At 49.5% G+C, this 18527-nt stretch overlaps 3 protein-coding genes across 4 annotated transcripts; 1 reads left to right on the top strand and 2 right to left on the bottom strand.

Moving 5' to 3' along the window:
• The first annotated feature begins 812 nt into the window (after positions 1 to 812).
• On the top strand, positions 813 to 4535 carry Rtbdn (retbindin). The gene is made up of 5 exons (XM_041650875.1): positions 813 to 981; positions 1899 to 2058; positions 2178 to 2288; positions 3493 to 3589; positions 4362 to 4535. The coding sequence occupies exons 1-5, from the start codon at positions 813 to 815 to the stop codon at positions 4533 to 4535; spliced, it is 711 nt and encodes a 236-aa protein (XP_041506809.1).
• Positions 4536 to 6375: 1840 nt separating this feature from the next.
• On the bottom strand, positions 6376 to 14087 carry Rnaseh2a (ribonuclease H2 subunit A). 2 transcript variants are annotated; one of them, XM_041650925.1, is made up of 8 exons: positions 13912 to 14045; positions 13589 to 13660; positions 13323 to 13449; positions 13136 to 13223; positions 8847 to 8984; positions 8651 to 8738; positions 6856 to 6979; positions 6376 to 6753 (listed from the first exon to the last, which is right to left on the bottom strand). In XM_041650925.1, exons 2-8 carry the CDS (start codon positions 13653 to 13655, stop codon positions 6612 to 6614), a joined length of 774 nt encoding a protein of 257 aa, XP_041506859.1. In that variant the 5' UTR covers positions 13656 to 13660; positions 13912 to 14045; the 3' UTR covers positions 6376 to 6611. The 2 variants fall into 2 exon arrangements, with proteins under 2 accessions (XP_041506859.1, XP_041506858.1); XM_041650924.1 differs by having other exon boundaries at positions 6377 to 6753; positions 13868 to 14087.
• Positions 14088 to 14162: 75 nt separating this feature from the next.
• Thsd8 (thrombospondin type 1 domain containing 8) lies at positions 14163 to 18480 on the bottom strand. The gene is made up of 3 exons (XM_041650927.1): positions 18244 to 18480; positions 16223 to 16428; positions 14163 to 14280 (listed from the first exon to the last, which is right to left on the bottom strand). The coding sequence occupies exons 1-2, from the start codon at positions 18389 to 18391 to the stop codon at positions 16229 to 16231; spliced, it is 348 nt and encodes a 115-aa protein (XP_041506861.1). The 5' UTR covers positions 18392 to 18480; the 3' UTR covers positions 14163 to 14280; positions 16223 to 16228.
• Between the last annotated feature and the right edge of the window lie 47 nt (positions 18481 to 18527).

Raw genomic sequence — 18527 nt, 5'->3', positions numbered from 1 at the left:
ACACACACACACACACACACACACAGAGTCAGACAGACAGGATCTTAAATCCCAAGTTTAACACAGGGCAAGCTTGTGGATATAAATGCACCAGTCCCAAGAGCACGTGTTTGTGGCTGTGGGGATGGGACTTTGGAAAGCCCCGCCCCTGAACCAAACCGCACCCCTTACAGTTGACGCTGTTAGCCGGCCTTGTTCAGTGGTTCTGAGGTGTCTCAACAGTCCCTATACAACAGCCCGCTAAAGGTGAGTGCCAGGGAGTAGGGAGGGAGGTGGGAATCTTGTCTCCCATACTCTTGCCTTCCTCTGTTCAGAAGCTTGTAGTGCCTAGTGGCAGAACCCCAGCCCTGCCAGAGTCGGGCTGATACTAAAGGTCCAGCCCAGGGTGGAAGCTCCTAAGCCGATAGTGGATCCAGAGAAGGTGACCGTGAAAGTAGTGAGGAGGGCAGGGCTGGAGAGAGAGAGGAAGTCTTGGGTGGAAGTGGGGCTTGGAAGAACTGGGGTGATCCTGCTCCTCTGAAGTTAGTAGCAGAGGGCAAACAAGATGAGAGATTGCTTGCATGTGTGGTTTAAGCTGGGGTGGTACATGGGCCAGAAAGAATGAATGGAAGGGATGTGTCTGCTGGGAGGGGCTCCTCCTGAAACTCCCCCTAGGGTTCTGGGAGTCTGGCCTTTGCCTGGCTCCTCTAGTATTGCCCGTTCTCTGTGCTTCCTGGCACCCATTTCTGGTGTCTGCTCACCAGCGCCGAGCTGAACCTCCAGGACAGTGACACCTCACCCCTCCATACCAGCTGGCTCTTGTCTCAGTGGACATGGCCCACAAAGGCCACCTTCAACCCAGCAGCCTGGACTGGGCCCTGCGACTGATCCTGGCATGGATCTTCTTGGTGGCCTGTGGAGGGAGCCACCCACTGCAAGTTATGTTCTGGGGACACCCTAGGCTGCCAGCCAGTGTGGGCACAAACCAGCTGCACCTAGCAGGTGAGCATCTTATGTAAGCCCTGACCCAGAGAAACCCCACTCTGAGCTTCCTTGTAAGAGGGTAGTGACGAGGGTGGGTAGCCAGGGTTAGTGATGAACCTGGATAGTGGGTATCCGGCTGCTTAGTTCAATTTCAAATCCACACCTCGGTGCTGTGACCTTGAGCCAGTCAGTTCACCTTGGTAGAGAGTTAGGCACGGTGATGCCCACCTGTAATCCCAGCCCACAGAAGGTGGATGTAGGAGGATTAGGATTTCAAGGCCAGCTACAAAAGGAGTTGGAAGGCCAGGCTGAACCACATGAAACTCTATCTCAAAATAAATGCATAGGGCTGACGAGAGGGCTCACTGAGTAGAAATGACTACCAACAAGCTCAACAACCTGAGTTAAGTCCCTGGAACCCATACGGTGAAGAGAGAATCAATGCCTGCAACTTACCCTGACCTCCACACACAATACAATTCTAAAAATTAGTATCAATAATGCTGAAGATATAGCTCAATGATAGCATGTATGCCAAACACGGGAGTGCCCTAGATCCAACCCCCAGTAAATAAAAACATGGAGAAATCACAGAATGAACATACATGTGTTGTGGGAATAAAGCACATACACACTATGCTACAGATATAACCTGATTATTATGAGTGACACACAGTTCTAACTGCTCGAAGCCACATTTCGCAGAACCTGGTGCCTTTCACACGCTAGGCAAGCTTTATGCCTTAATGCCTAGCCCCATTTGTTCTTATTCTCACCCAGGATCTAAGTTGCCTAGACTGCTCTTAAACTTGAGATTCCCTCTGCTTCAATCTCCAAGTGTCTGGGACTGCAGATCCATGCCGTTTCGTTCAACTCAAGAGAAATCTTTTTAAGGTTCTTCTCTTTGGGATGGCTGATAAAATTCCTGTTGTCAGGGCATCCTCAGTCCTTGGCTCCACAGCCTTACCCGAGGATCCAAGATCCTGGTTCACAGACATCACCAGTTCCAGAAACTTGCTGTACTTCAGAGATAAACGGGCCAGAGGCGTCAAGCCCAGGGGCCCCTCTAGAGAACTGCGGTGTGCCAAGCCCAGAGTGAGTACTGCACCCACTAGCCTGTCCCTCGGTTCTTTGCCTTATTTGCCCGCACCTGGGCTCAGACTTAATTTCCCCTGAGGATTATGCCCTGCCTGTCCTGTCTCTCCCACGTCCAGATGTGAATTCTTCTTGGGACGCCTTCAACGTGCCCTCCGCAATCGCTTCCATCAGCTGCTGCTTGGAGTACACCGAGAGCAGCCTCTCTGCCCAGAGCTCTGCCAGATTTGGTGAGAGAGGCGGGGACAGGGGCGTGCCCAACAGTATGAGCAAGGAGGAGGGCCTTAGCCCCTACAGAGCCAGGGTCGGTCTAGAGACCTAGTGTGTACCCGAGGTAGAAAGGGTAGATCTAGGTAGATGCCAAGGTAAAAGAATGACCTAGCATTTAAGACAGCGTGAAGACTCTGGAGGGCCAGGAAGTGTCAAAAGATTCAAGTTTTTGACCCTTAGAGGAGCTAAAAGAGGTATGCAAGGAGCAGCTCACAAACAGGTTCTCTGGGCTGCTTTCTCAGAGGACCCAGGTTCAGTTCCCAATACCTATGTCAGGCTCACAGTTGCTTGTAATTCCAGCTCCAGGGTATCTGACGTCCTCTTGGGAACCCCCCCTGGCACTGGCACTAGTGTGTACACACATAATTTAAAAGTAATTTTAAGGGGCTGGAGAGATGGCTCAGTGGTTAAGAGCATTGCCTGCTCTTCCAAAGGTCCTGAGTTCAATTCCCAGCAACCACATGGTGGCTCACAACCATCTGTAAAGAGATCTGGCGCCCTCTTCTGGCCTTCAGGCATACAGACAGAATATTGTATACATAATAAATAAATATTAAAAAAAAAAGTAATTTTAAGTTGGGTGATGGCGGCACATGCCTTTAGCTCCAACACTCAAGAAGCAGAGGCAGGAGGATTTCTGAGTTCCAGGCCAGCCTGGTCTTCAGAGTTATTTCCAGGGCAGCCAGGGCTACACAGAGAAGCCCTATATTAAGTTAAATTTTTCTTTATCGAGACAGGGTTTCTCTGTGGTTTTGGAGCCTGTCCTGGAACTAGCTCTTGTAGACCAGGCTGGTCTCGAACTCAGAGAAATCTGCCTGCCTCTGCCTCCCAAGTGCTGGGATTAAAGGCGTGCGCCACCACCGCCCGGCTAAGTTAAATATTTTTATAAAGGGAATGGATACTGTGGTGGTACTGGTGGTCTCTAATACCAGTGCTTGGGAAAGAGGGTCAGGAACTCAAGGTCATCCTGAGAGACAAATAGCTTCTAGACCAGCTTCAGGCCCTGTCTATGAATAAACAAGCTTGGGGAATGAACCCTGCAAAGGTTGGGTTGGTCTTTTGAAGGAATGGAGCCTGAGAGGTGAGGCCATTGGTCAGGTCAGAGAGCAGGACAAACCAACTGGCTCCAAAACCCTAACCCATCTTCCCTTCTCACATACCCAGGCTCACTACCTGCAAGGCAGATTTTACCTGTGGCCCAACTTGGCTGCAGCCCTCTGGGAAGAGGGGCTGTGAGGCCAGTTGCCGCACCTATGGGCAGGTGAGGACCAGAGTGAGGGGAGGGATGGGATTCATACTGTGGTCTGGACTACCGACGTGCCCCAACACCTGAGGTCTTTTAACTAACTAGGTAATTTTCTGAGATAGGGACTTTCTACATAGCTCTTGCTATCCTGAAACTCACTACTTAGACCAGGCTGACAAGATCCATCTGCCGGGGGCTGGGGAGATGGCTCAGTGGTTAAGAGCATTGCCTGCTCTCCCAAAGGTCCTGAGTTCAATTCCCGGCAACCACATGGTGGCTCACAACCATCTGTAATGAGATCTGGTGCCCTCTTCTGGCTTGCAGACATACACACAGACAGAATATTGTATACATAATAAATAAATATTAAAAAAAAAATCCATCTGCCTGTTGCTCCAGTACTCTCAATCAAAAAGTGTGGGTTAGCCGGGCGATGGTGGCGCACGCCTTTAATCCCAGCACTCTGTGAGTTCCATCTCTAGTCTAAAGTGCTTAGCCCTACCTTGCCCACAGGCTCATCTCCACTCTTCCACCGTCCCAGCCTCCGTGTGGGACATGTGCATAGTACCCAGGAGCCCACTGACTCCAGACTCTCCTTCCACGTTAGTCTTTGCTCTGGGTTCTCAGCAGCCCAAGAAACCTGTTACCCCTTCCCCTGGCTCTGGCCCTGCCAGAGACTGACCAGTCCCTCAGAGGAACACCATTGCCCAGATCACACCCTGGACCAGACCTGTCTCAGCAATGCAGATTCCACCTTCTTTAACCTTGACCCCACCCTTTCTCTTAGACCTTCACCAATGCGGAAGACCTGTGTCGCACAGTTCTGGGCCACATACTACAGGTGGCAGCTCCTGGTTCACGCCACTGTCTCAATGTCTCCACCTCCTCTCCACGGGCCCGCCGCTCTCGCACCTGGATCTTGAATGCTGCAGGCAGCGGCAGCGGTGACAGCCCTGAGTAGGAGCCACCTAGAGTCACATCCCTCTCCTCTCCCTCCCAAACCACGCCCTGGGGTTGCCTAGACAGACTTTTTCTACCCATTATCCTAGAAATGGCTCACCGCTCACTTATTTTGCTCTTTCCCAGAATAAAGTTACTGTCTAGACCACGTTATATGATGTGGTTGCTACTTGGAGAAGTAGTCGAGAACTGCAAAAAAAAAAAAAAAAAAAAAAAAATCTCATAGGGGAGGAGGAAGGGGGTGGGAGAGGAAAGGAAAGAGAGAGACCAGGAAAATGGCCCAGCAGGTCAACTGATGACCTACATTCTATCCCCAGAACTCACACAGTAGTAAAAGAACCAATTCTTGCCGGGCAGTGGTGGCGCACGCCTTTAATCCCAGCACTCGGGAGGCAGAGGCAGGCGGAATTCTGTGAGTTCGATACCAGCCTGGTCTACAAGAGCTAGTTCCAGGACAGGCTCCAAAGCTACAGAGAAATCCTGTCTCAAAACAAACAACAACAACAAAAAGAGCCAATTCTTGCAAGTTGTCCTCTGACCTCCACATCTGTGGTGGCACTCATGTGCCTTTCCCCCAAATAAATAAACTATTTCTGCTTCAAGTCAGGGTCTCACGTAGCCTTGCCTGACCTGGACTTGCCTCTGACTCCCAAATGCTGGGATTAAAGGCGTGCGCCACTACAACAGCATGAAAGGTAATAGAGGACTCGAGAGACTGCCTGCCAGTAACAGCACTGACTCTCCTGCAGAGGACCTGATTCCCAATACCCACAAGGTGGCTCAAAACCGTCTCTAACTCCAGCTGCAGGTGATTTGGTGCCCTCTTCTGACTTCATTCAGTATTGCATGGATGTGCTGCAGAGACAAACATGTATATCTTCCCCCCCAACCCCCCGGAGAGATCTGGCTGTCCTGGATCTTGCTCTGTAGACCAGGCTGGCCTCGAACTCACAGAGATTCACCTGTCTCTGTCTCCGGAGTGCTGGGATTAAAGGCGTGCGTTGCCACTGCCTAGCAACAACTTTATTTCCATCACTCAGGAGAAAATAGAAAGGCAGACTTCTGTGAGTTTAAGGCCAGCTTAGTTTACAAATTGAGTTCCAGGACAGTCTGGGCTACATAGAGAAATCTTGTCTAGAAAAACAAGACAAGGGGCTGGAGAGATGGCTCAGTGGTTAAGAGCATTGCCTGCTCTTCCAAAGGTCCTGAGTTCAATTCCCAGTAACCCCATGGTGGCTCACAACCATCTGTAATGAAGTCTGGTGCCCTCTTCTGGCCTGCAGACATACACGCAGACAGACTATTGTACACATAATAAATATTAAAAAAAAAAAAGAAAAACAAGACAAAAATTTAAAATGGGGGGGCTGGAGAGATGGCTCAGAGGTTAAGAGCACTGGCTGCTCTTCCAGAGGTCCTGAGTTCAATTCCCAGGAACCACATGGTGATTCACAACCATCTATAATGGGATCTGGTGCCTTCTTCTGGCAGAACACTGTATACTTTTAATAAAATCTTAAAAAAAAAAAAATAAGCTGGGCGGTGGTGGCGCATGCCTGTAATCCCAGCACTTGGGAGGCAGAGGCAGGTGGATCTCTGTGAGTTCGAGTCCAGCCTGGTCTACAAAGGGAGTTCCAGGACAGGTTCCAAAGCTACAGAGAAACCCTGTCTCGAAAAACCAAAAAAAAAAAAAAAAGAAGGAAAAAAAAATTTTTAAATGGGGCCAAGCACGGTAGCACACACCTTTACTCCCAAGCACTCCAGAGGCAGAAGCAGAGGAATCACTGTTGAGTTCAAGGACACCTTATTGCTGGGTGGTGGTGCACACCTTTAATCCCAACACTTGGGAGGCAGAGGCAGGCAGATTTCTCTGAGTTCGAGACCAGCCTGGTCTACACAGTGAGTTCCAGCAAACTAGGGCTACACAGTGACACTTTGTTTTTAAAAAATTATCAAACTGTACCAATCTAGAAACACCTATTCTGTTTGAAGAGTCAGCTGCCAGCCCTCAGCCACAAAGCACAGCGTTTACTCTGTGAAGAACTTCATTCCTAGGGGTAGGTACACACATTTACTCCTAGAGGCTGCTGGCTGCCTCCAGGCCTCGCTCCTGGAAGTATCTGTGGGGGAGCTGCGGGCGGCAGGTCTGAGGTCCGTGGCTGAAGTAGGATGTGATCTTTCCTGGTTGCTCAGGATCTTCCTCAGCGGCCGAGTCCTCCCTGTGGGGAAAAGGAATGACACTGGCCACTTCCCAAGGAGCTGAGTGAACAAACATGGCCTCCTTCCCTCTTCTGCCCCCCCAGCACGCTCAGGACACGAACCATGTGACACTTTCTGCCTCCTTTTCCAGGATGGCCTGGGCTGTGCTCCAGCTGAACCGGACAAACTGGGGGAAGCCAAACACGGGGTCCACATGTTTCCTCAACCAGGCTTTTGTCTTGGGATCTAGGGAGAAAGAAGCAATGGTGACTGCACCTGAGTGACAGGTGACAGTCACGTGCCACCTTCATCCTCAGCTTCTTCACTTTGTTGTTAAAAGACAGAATTTCACTCTGTAGACCACTGGCTGGTCACCCGCCTGCCTCTGCCTCCAGAATGCTGGGATTAAGGGTATATATCTTTGGCTTTTTTGAGTACCAAGACACCCCCTCTATCTTAAGTTCCTTTCTGTCCCATGTCCTTTGCATAGGCAGGTGTGGTTTGTCTCCAACCCCCATTCTGTGTCTCATCAGTGCTTAAGAAGTTTTGGGAGTATTTCTGAGACAACTCCCTAAAACACAAGGGTAACAGTCATCAAATTGATTTTTTGTTTGTTTGTTTGGGACAAGGTCTTGCTATGCTGCCAGGTTAGCCCCAAACTTGTGATCCTCCTGCTCCTGTTTCAAGGATAAGAAAGTACTACTGTGTCTTTCCTTTCTTAAGAATTTTGTTATGGGGCTGGAGAGATGGCTCAGCGGTTAAGAGCATTGCCTGCTCTTCCAAAGGTCCTGAGTTCAATTCCCAGCAACCACATGGTGGCTCACAACCATCTGTAATGAGGTCTGGTACCCTCTTCTGGCCTTCAGTCATATACGCAGGAAGAATATTGTATACATAATAAATAAATAAATATTAAAAAAAAAAGAATTTTGTTGTGGGGTGGAACTCAAGGACTTGTCCATGATGAGCAAATATTCTGCCACTGAGGTATAAACCAGTCTCAAGTCGCCGAATCCTCGCAGCAGCCCACGTTTGGGGAGCAGGTGTGCAAGTATTCCTGTCCATAATGGAGGAGACTGGAGTCTCATAATGGAAAGAGTATGAAATGAATCTGTGCTCCAACTCCTTCCATTTGCTTTTGTTTGATTGCTTTGGTTCTTCAAGACAGGGTTTCTCTATGTAGCCCAGGCTGACTGCAAACTCACACAGATCCACCTGCCTCTGCCTCCTGAGTGCTGAGATCAAAGGTGTGTACCACCGCCCAATTTTATTTTCTTCTTCTTTTTTTTTAATCTTTTTGGTTTGTCAGACAGGGTTTCTTTGTAGTCCTGGCTGTTCTGGAACTCACTCTATAGACCAGGGTGGCCTCAAACTCACAGAGATGAGCCTGTCTCTGCTTCCTGAGTGCTGATATTAAAGGCTTGTGCCACCACCGCCAGGCTTAATGTTTATTTTAAAGTGTATGTATGTGTGTCTGTGTGTATGAATGCATGTGTCCTTGGAGGCCATTGGCTTCCCTAGAGCTGAAGTTACAGTTATGAGCTGCCCAGTGTGGGTACTGGGAACTGAATTCTCATCCTCAGCAAGAGCAGCCAAGTACTCTTAGCTACTGAACCATCTGTACAGACCTCATATTGATTTTTGAAAATATTTCCTTTTATTTTACATATGTGCACCATGTGTTTTGCAGGCATGAGACATGCACATGGCACACAGATATATATGCTGGAAACCACCCATACATATAAAATAGAATTTTGTTTTGCCTTTTGAGACAGGGTCTTTATATAGCCCTAGCTGTTGTGAAGCTCACTATGTAGACCAGGATAGCCTCAAACTCAGAGATCCTCCTACCTCTGCCTCCAGAGTATTATTAAAAGTTTTTAAAACTTAATGAAAAGAAGACCCTCAGCTCACCATTGGGATAGCCTGAGCCATAGTCAGAGTCCAGATCCTGCAAACTCTCCACAAATTGCCAGTTCTTCACAGCCTGGTCTCGAGCCACCTGCAGGCAAGACAGGAAGTAGTTTAGTGTCTCCTTCCTCATGGGAGTCGTGCCTGTCCCTACACAGGGGAGATGCTGGAAGTGGGCCTTGGCCAGCAGGATGCTAACCTTGGCAAAGATGCTGGCAGCACTGACCACAGGGAACAGGGAATCTGCCTTGGCCTTGACTGTCACCTCTATCCCTGGAAAGCGTTGTTGCAGTCGAGCCTGGTATGTCTCTGGCATTCCCACGGTGTCCACAAATACCTGCCACGGTGACAGAAACGCAGTCATCTAACTGACAGCAGAAAAGACAACTGTAAAGCACACAGTTTCCTGCTCTGTGAGGACCAAACCCACTTCCTAGCACTAAGCTGCCAGCCCAGCGTTGCTCATCTTATGGTGTACAGGTGTTCTGTCTGCATGCGTGTCTGTGTGTGCGTTTGCCTGGCGCCTGCAGAGGCCAGAAGAGGGCGTCAGATCCCTTGGAGCTGTACTTACAGTTTTAGTCACTGAGAGCTAAAGAACTGAACACAGATCTGTAAGAGCAGCAAGTGCTCTCAGCTGTTGAGCCATCTTTCCAGCCCCACAATTTTTTTTTTTCTTTTTCAAGGGACAGTTTCACTGTAGCTTTGGAACCTGTCCTGGAACTCACTCTGTAGACTAGGTTGACCTTGAACTCACAGAGCTCTGCCTGCCTCTGCCTCCCAAATGTTGGGATTAAAGGTGTGCACCTCCACCGACTGGCCAGCCACACATTTTTTTTTTTTTTTTTTTTTTTTTTGGTTTTTCGAGACAGGGTTTCTCTGTGGCTTTGGAGCCTGTCCTGGAACTAGCTCTTGTAGACCAGGCTGGTCTCGAACTCACAGAGATCCGCCTGCCTCTGCCTCCCAAGTGCTGGGATTAAAGGCATGTGCCACCACCGCCCGGCCACACAATTTTTTTAAAAAATTATTTATCAGGGTTAAGGATAGCTCAATCATAAGACTGCCTCTTACTACACGAGCAGCTCTTTCCGCCCCACCCACAGCACTGTTTAAAACATTGGTCTCAATCTTCCTTTAACACAGCTCCTCATGTGGGGACCCCAACCATAAAATTATTTTGTTGCTACTTTCTAACTGTAATTTTGCTGTTATGAATTGTAATATAAATATCTGATATGCAGGATATCTGATAAACGACCCCTCAAAGGGATTGCAACCCACAGATTGAGAACCACTGACCTAAAACAAGATATACTTTCCCTAAGCATGCGACAGGCTTGAGCACTTAGTGCGCACCATTATTCTAGGGGCTGAGGACAAGGCAGCAAATACCCTACATTAGAATCCTTGCATTTGGGCTGGGGATATGGCTCAGCAGGTAGAGTGCTTGCCTAGAACACTCAAAGCCTCCATTCCATCCCCAGGACCACATTCCTAGCTTTGGTGGCATAGGCCTGTCCTCCTAGCACTTGGAAAACGGAGGTAGAGATCAGAAGCTCAAGGGATAACTGCATATGGAGTTGGAGGACATGCCGAGCTACATGATATCCCTCAAAATCAAAAAGGGGTTAGAAAGATGGCTCAGTAGTCAAGAGCATTTGCTATTCTCAGGGGACCTGGCTTCAGTTCCAACAGCCACATGTGGCTCAAAACTATTTGTAACTCTGGGGCTGGAGAGATGGCTCAGTGGTTAAGAGCATTGCCTGCTCTTCCAAAGGTCCTGAGTTCAATTCCCAGCAATCACATGGTGGCTCACAACCATCTGTAATGGGGTCTGGTGCCCTCTTCTGGCCTGCAGGCACACACACAGACAGAATATTGTATACATAATAAATAAATAAATATTTAAAAAAAATTTGTAACTCTAATTGCAGGAGATCTGATACCTTCTTCTGACATCTAGTGGGCACCATACATGCATGTGACATATATGCAAACAGCCATACGCATAATCTTTTAAGTTCATTAAATTAAAAAAAAAAACCTACATTTCACTGAGACTGTCTGCTTTGCAAAAAGCAGGGTAGAGGGGGCCATCTAAAAGTGGGCCCACTGAGAAAACTGGATGGGATGGATTCCCAGGTATAGGGTGGACCCTGACACAGGACAGAAGCCAGAACAAGTGGAACTGTGGAATCACTCTGGACCATTGGAGACTTAGAATAGGGAGGTTGGGGCATATATTTAGGGCAGGACTAATCAAAATAAAATCTGGTTCTAATGCTGAATTTGCCAACTAAACTTTTCCTGAAGGAAATCTTATTCACTTTTTGTAGTATGTGTGTGCACACACACACACACATGCCAGGCTGTGGAAGTCAGAAGACATTGAAGAAGCCAGTTGTCCCTCATGAGGATTGAACTCAGATTGCCAGGGGTTCTTATGCACTGAACCACCCTGATGCTGGAGAGTAGGCCCAGGTGCTGGAGCATGCTCAGCACAGCGCTACTGCTCACCTGCAATGCTGACCCTCATTTCCCTTCCATCCATTGTGTGTATGCATGTGCAACGGTGCATGTGTGCCCCAGCGTGCCAGGTGACGGGTGTGTGAACATTCAGGAGGAAGCTGGAAGTCACAGTCAGCGCTTTTCCTCAATTGCTCTTCAAAAGCCCTATATAGCCAGGCTACAGTCCCAACTGATTTTTAAAAATTACTTTTTTTCTTATTTTAATAGGACTAGAGAAATGGCTCAGAAGTTAAGAACACTTCTCTAGATGACCCAGGCTCAGCTTCCAGCGCCCAAATAGTGGCTCACAACTGTTTCTAGTTCCAGGGGATCCCACATCTTCTTTCGGCCTCTGTGGGCATCAGGCACTTACACAGTATACCCATATATGAATAAATATTTAAAATAAACTTTTCGACATTTATTATGTTGGAGGGAATAAACTCCCACTGCATCAAGATCACAGAATATCGCTGGGAATCAGCTCTTCTACCATACGGAAAATCAAACTCAGGTCAGGCTGGGACACAAGCCTCCTTACTAAGCCATCTTAACAGCCCCTAATTCCTTTCTGTTTAAATAACTGATATGTACTTTAATTTCTTTTTTAAAATGTTATATGTTGGGGCTGGAGAGATGGCTCAGTGTGTTTAGGAGTACTGACTGCTTTTCCGGAGGACCTGGGTTCAATTCCCAGCACCCACATGGTGGCTCCCAACTATCTGTAATTCCAGTTCTAGGGGAACCAATGCACATAAAGTAAAAAAAAAAATTATGTGGGGGCTGGAGAGATGGCTCAGCAGTTAAGAGCACTGGCTGCTCTTCCAGAGGTCCTGAGTTCAATTCCCAGCAACCACATGGTGGCTCACAGCCATCTGTAATGAGATCTGGTGCCCCCTTCTGGTGTGCAGGTGTACATGGAAGGAATGTTGCATACCTAATAAATAATAAATAAATCTTTAAAAAAAAATTATGTGTATGGGTGTGTTGCTTGAGGAGGCCAGACAAGGGCATAGGCTGCCTGGAACTGGAGTTAGAATGTTTGTGTGGGAGCCACCCTGTGGTTGCTGGGACTCCAACCCAGGTCCTCTGGAATAGCTGTCAAAACTTCCATCTCTCTAGCCACTTCTTTTTTTTTTTTTGAGACAGGGCTTCTCTGTGTAGCCTTGGATATCTTGGAACTCAGTCTGTAGACCAGGCTGGTCTCGAACTCACAGACATCCACTTGACTCTGCACCACCACTCCAACTGTTTACTATAGCCTGGCTCTAGGGTGACTTTTGAAGAACAACCGAGGAAAATCCCTGACTGTGACCTCTGTCTTCCACCTGAATGAACGTGTACATTTTTATTTATTTATTTGTTTGTTTGCCTAACTTATTTATTTTGAGGCAAGGTCTCTGACTAGACCTGGAGCTCCTCAATTCACCTAGACTGGCTAGCCAGCAAGACCCTAAGATCTTCCTTCATCCTGGCATCGGGATGACAGGTTCGTGTCACTGGGGGCTATGGATCCAAAGGAAGGTTTTAGACAGGGTCTCACTATGATGGCTGTCCTGGAACTCAGAGATCGGCCTGCCTCTGCCTCCTGAGTGCCACCATGGCTTTTCACTACTCATGCCTCTGCAACAGGCATGTAGCAACTAAGACATGGAGGGTCTCCATGTATGTCCTGAAGTCACAATTCTCCTCCGCTATGTCCAGCCTTATGATTTAAAACAAACAAACAAAAAACAAAACAGGGTTCCAGGTGGTACAGGCTGACACCAACTCACTCTGGAGCTAAGGGTGGCTGGCCTTAAAATCTTGATCCTCCTGTCTCCACTTCCTAAGTGCTACAACTCTGATTCCAAGCGATGCTGGGATGGAAGCCGGGACTTCATGCACGCTAGGCAAACAGTCTTCCAACTATGTCCCCAGCTTCAATTTTTTAAAGCCCCTTTCACCAGAAGGTCACCAAAGGGCTGTGACCCAACAGCTCACCTGGGTGACATTCACACCCTGATCCAGCGCATACTGTATCAGCCCGGCAGCTGTATCATGGGACAGGGAGTTGAGGTTGTACTTGACCCTGTGGTAAGGGACAGAGCTTAGCCGACACCATCCCGGATGCAGAACCCGGCCAATCTGTGTTGGTCGCTCTTCCCCTACCCACGCAGGGGCCCCTTACCGCCCAAGCATGCTGGTAGAGATCAGGTTTGGAGACAGAATGTCCAAAGCCCATCCCACAAAGTCTCCATCCTCCTCCATTTTCGCAAAGAGCCTCTCCCGCTCGTTCTCTGTCAAGGTCTTTGAATCTGAGAAGTTAAAGAAAAAAAAGCGGGGGGGGGGGGAGCAGTTCGCTGGGTCTTTCAGTTCCTGCTTCCCCTCTCCATCTCACCTGCGCCTCTGCATATACCCCGGAACCCCAAATGCAGACATTCAGCACAGGCTCACCTGCCACTTTCAGGCCTTCAAGATCTGTCAGGCGGGACAGCGGGCAGTAACAGATGGCGTAGACCATGGGGCCTTGGGAGGGAAGTCAGATTTCTAAGAGCGGGGTACCAACCAGTGAACACCTAAAAGCCGCCTGCCTTGTTCCATCACCACCATGACCCAAAGACATCCCACTATCACTCCTGGGTCTCAAGGCCGTGCTCGATCCCCACTCCCACGTCCCTGCAATCTACACCCCTTTCACAACGCGCCTCCCGGCCTGCGGCCCTGGGGCCGCACCAAGCACCGGGCCCCGGCCCGCTTCATCCACGCCCAGGACGCACGGCTCCTTGAGGCACACGGCGGGTACAGGAGCGCTCAGGCGACAGCGGCCCGTATTGTCCCTTTCCAGCTCGCTGAGATCCATGCCGCCTCAGCGACAGCCAAAAGCTGCAGAAAACAATTTTGCAGGCGCAGGTCCCAGCGCGCGTTTTCCGCAAGTCCGGTTGCCGCTCTCGATGCCGACCAATCGACGTGCAGGACCCGCCTCCGACGCACTCGTCGGCGTGGTCGTCGAAGCGCGCGCCGCTGTCGCCGCTGCTGTGCTCTCTTCTGGGAATTGTAGTCCACTAAGGGCGCGGTTTGTAGTCGGGGATGGGCGGGGTCACTTTGCAAGCTCCGCCCCGTTGCTGCTGGAACCAGGCCCTCAGTGACTGATGTAAAGAGAAATAAAGAGGAAATTAAGATGCAGTTCACTTGACTGTTTTTTTGCAGTTTCTTGTTTGTTTGTTTGAGACAGTTTCTTATGAAGCCCAGGTTGCCTCCCCTGAAGTCACTACGTGGCCTAGGATGACTTTCTACTCATAATGCCTCCTCTCTACCTTCGGGATGATGAGGTTACCACCCCACATTCAGCGGACCTTTTTTTTTTTTTTTTTGGTTTTTCGAGACAGGGTTTCTCTGTGGCTTTGGAGCCTGTCCTGGAACTAGCTCTGTAGACCAGGCTGGTCTCGAACTCACAGAGATCCACCTGCCTCTGCCTCCCGAGTGCTGGGATTAAAGGCGTGCGCCAGGGCTGGAGAGATGGCTCAGTGGTTAAGAGCATTGCCTGCTCTTCCAAAGGTCCTGAGTTCAATTCCCAGCAACCACATGGTGGCTCACAACCATCTGGAATGAGGTCTGGTGCCCTCTTCTGGCCTGCAGGAATGAATACACGCAGACAGAATATGTATACATAATAAATAAATTTAAAAAGAAAAAAAAATAAAGGAGTGCGCCATAGCGGACTTTTTTGAGACTTAATAGATATTAAGTATCAGCCAGGCGGTGAAGGTGCACACCTTTAATTCCAGCACTCGGAGGTAGAGGCAGGTGGATCTTTGGGTTTGAGGCCAGCCTGGTCTGCAGAGCTAGTTCCAGAACAGCCATGGCTACACAGAGAAACCTTGTCTGAAAGAAGAATAAACCTAACAAAATGACAAAAGATCAAATATCATTGCACTCTCGGAGTCTTGACCTCACTGGGTCCTAGTTTTTTTTTTTTGTTGTTGTTGTTTTCTGTTTTTTTTTCCCCAGCAACTCACTTGTCTCCCTGACTGGCCTTGAACTCACAGAGCTACACCTGCGTTTGCCTCCTCAGCGCCAACACGCTCCACATTCTCCACATCATCTATGCTCCTAGTACTAGGTGTCCCAGATTTAACAGGGCTCAGGCCTTCTGACTCCAATTTCCCAAAACCCGCATTAATAGTTCTCAAGGACGCTGCTGCCTCCAGGACCTGTCCCATAATACATCTCACTGAAGCAAAGCCTTCTCTACCACCATTATAGATTCCAGGCCCCGGCAGATTCCCATTTAAGGTTTGCACACACCATGCAGGCTTCTTTCTCCCTTCCCTCCCCCCCCCTTCTCCTGCTCTTTCCTAATTTAAAGAAGCCCACATCTCCCAGACCTCTCTGCTAATTCAATCACATTCCTCTGTTGTTCCCTTCCTCAGTGGGACACATGTCCTTTTGTGTGGAATCTTGTTTCTCATCAAAGTCACGGTCCATCCTCTGAGTTCCGGTTCCTCTATCACGTGCCTCTCTGGTGCCACCTTCTTCTCTTCAACCCTTTCCTTTTCTGCTTTTTTTTTTTTTTATTGGTTTGGTTTTGGTTTTTTTGAGACAGGGTTTCTCTGTAGCTTTGGAGTCTATCCTGGAACTAGCTCTTGTAGACCAGGCTGGCCTCGAACTCACAAAGATCCACCCGCCTGTGCCTCCCAAGTGCTGGGATTAAAGGTGTGCGCCACCACTGCCTGGCTCTGCTTTTGTTTTGAAGACAAGGTTTCCTATAGCCTTAAATGGCCTGCCCTTGCTATCTATGTAGCCCAGGTTGATCTTGAACTCTTGATCCTGCTGCTTCTGTCTTGGGCACCTGAATCACAGTTGTGCACCACCAACAAGGTTCACCCCTACCCACATTTCCTACCTTCCCCCTGGCTATCAGAAAGACTCCTGTGTTCAAAGTCAGCTGCCTGCTCCCCCACCAGCCTAAAGCCTCAGACTTTGGGCCCAAGTGTTCATTTCACGTCAGCCCTACCTCACTTTTTCTCTCCCTGCCTACTCCTGGGTCCTCTGGGTCTCTGGCTTCTCTGCGCCTCCCCAACTGCTCACCTCTGCTCAGATCCTCCAGTCGCAGTCCATCGGTCTGCAAGACGAACAATCCCGTTGCCGGCAGGGCCTCAACTGTACCAGGTTCTCCCGGTCCATGAACACAGGGACCGGCGCTGTGCCCTGCACCTGACGGCTGCGCTCCTGTTTGCCCAGATCGCAGAAACAACGCCACTCTCCCCACGGGCCTAGGACGGACTCTTCCACTACTGAAGAAGGAAGGTGGACATGAAAACCCAGTTGGGGAAATTAGCCTCCACACAGTTGACTTGTCCATGGAGGGACAGAGATAAGGAACCCAATGACAGCTGGCGTTTGGAGACTTTACTGCCTCTGTGTGGTGGTGAGAGCTAGGAGAGCAAGCCACCTGTCAGGCTGACAAACATGAACTGCCCACAGCTGCAAACCGATACCCCCAATCTGTGCCAGCCTGTTCAGCTGGGAGTACGGACACTCTGTCCTCCTTCACACCTGACAACCAAAGTTGACTGTTATCCTAAGGGACTTCTAAGGGACTTCATTGGGCCGACCCAGCAGGTGCACAGCCTCCTGACAGGCAGGGCTAACAGAGGGCGAGATAAATGACTCAGTGAGGGCAGTTAAATCCCCTGCTGCTGCCTTCCTGCCTGGCTAACGTGTAGCAACAAAGTAGTTTTTTATGCTCAGGAGCAGCTACGAAGTTTTTTTTTTTTTTTTTTTTTTTCACTGTTGTGCTAAAGATAAGTGTAAGGGCTCACACACTCTGGTCAAATGCACTACCTCCTCCCCCGACCTACACTTTTTTTTTTTTTTTTTTTGGTTTTTCGAGACAGAGTTTCTCTGTGGCTTTGGAGCCTGTCCTGGAACTAGCTCTGTAGACCAGGCTGGTCTCGAACTCACAGAGATCCGCCTGCCTCTGCCTCCCGAGTGCTGGGATTAAAGGCGTGCGCCACCATCGCCCGGCTCCGACCTACACTTTTTTTTAAAAATATTTATTTATTATGTATACAATGTTCTGTCTGTCTGCAGGCCAGAAGAGGGCACCAGACCCCATTACAGATGGTTGAGCCACCATGTGGTTGCTGGGAACTGAACTCAGGACCTTTGGAAGAGCAGGCAATGCTCTTAACCACTGAGCCATCTCTCCAGCCCCTTGACTTACACTTTTACAGGACTCTTTTTTTCTCCCTTCCTCCCTCCCTCCCTCCCTCCCTCCCTCCCTTCCCTCCTTTCTTGCCAGAGTCTCATGTACTCCAAGTTGGCCTCCAATTCCCTTAGTAGCCAAAGATGACTCTGAACTTCAGATCCCCTGACTCCAGTTCCGAAAGTTAGGATTGCAGGTGTGTACTGCTATAGGGTAGTGGATTCTGCAGTGTTGGGGAAGGAACAAGACTTCATGCTGGCTGGGCCAAGGGCTCCTCCGTCTGAGCTATCAGCACAACACTAAGCCTTATCACCACTCCTTACTGATACTTCTGTGTGTGGAGATAAACTCAGCCTGGTGCCTCATACCCTTCCTCAACAGATCTTTGCCAAACGACTCCCAGCTTTTCCCATCCTCCCCTGAGGCCTTTTGGCCTTTGCTTTTGTTCCCTCTTCCTGGGACACTGTCGCCCAATCTCTGTAATTTTGACCCTGCCAGTCATTCCGGCTGAATGGGTTGCTACCATCCTCACCACACCTTTGCTGACATCTCAGGCTGCCTGGGCCAGTTTCCATCTCCGTCTCCACCCTTCCTAGCACCGTGTTTATAGGTTGTTTATTGTCTCCTGGTGCCCTGCTCCTGACAGTCAGTGTCTATTACATAGATCAGACCACCGAGGAAGCTGCCGGGTAAAATTTTCAGTATAGTGAAACGAAACAAATCTAAAACAACTCACAGATGAGAAACCAACACACTCAAAGAAAAGCGGCCAGTCCCAGAGGACAGGCCTGTGCTGAGCTGGGCAGAGTCAACACCGGAGGGGCTGTGTGTAGCCAACTGGCTAAGTAAGGCTTCTGGGGGCACCTTTTGAAATTGTCACTCCCGCCACCTTCAAGTTTACCCTTTTTTCGCTGCAACCTCAGCAACTCCCAGGTATCACTTGTGCCCTGCTGGCCAAAATACTGGTAGTCCGGGTCGATCTGAGTAGAGGACACCAGTCCCAGAAGCACTAGATGTGGGAGCAGTAGAGCCAGTCGGCTCCGGGCCATGCCCGGACTCCAACCGACCCCAACGCGCCCCGGCGGCTCGGGACCGCGCGGAGCCCACAGCACAGACCATCCCGGCGTCCGCAAGGGCACACCCCACCCATCTCCCTTGTGCAAGCGCGTGAACCGGTCCTCGCTC

The sequence above is a fragment of the Microtus oregoni genome, unplaced genomic scaffold, assembly GCF_018167655.1.
Source record: "Microtus oregoni isolate MIOR12 unplaced genomic scaffold, Mior012 000004F_ref0000308, whole genome shotgun sequence".
NCBI lineage: Eukaryota > Metazoa > Chordata > Mammalia > Rodentia > Cricetidae > Microtus > Microtus oregoni.
The sequence above is the reverse complement of the archived record's forward strand: the minus strand, read 5'-3'. Positions and strand labels throughout refer to the sequence as shown.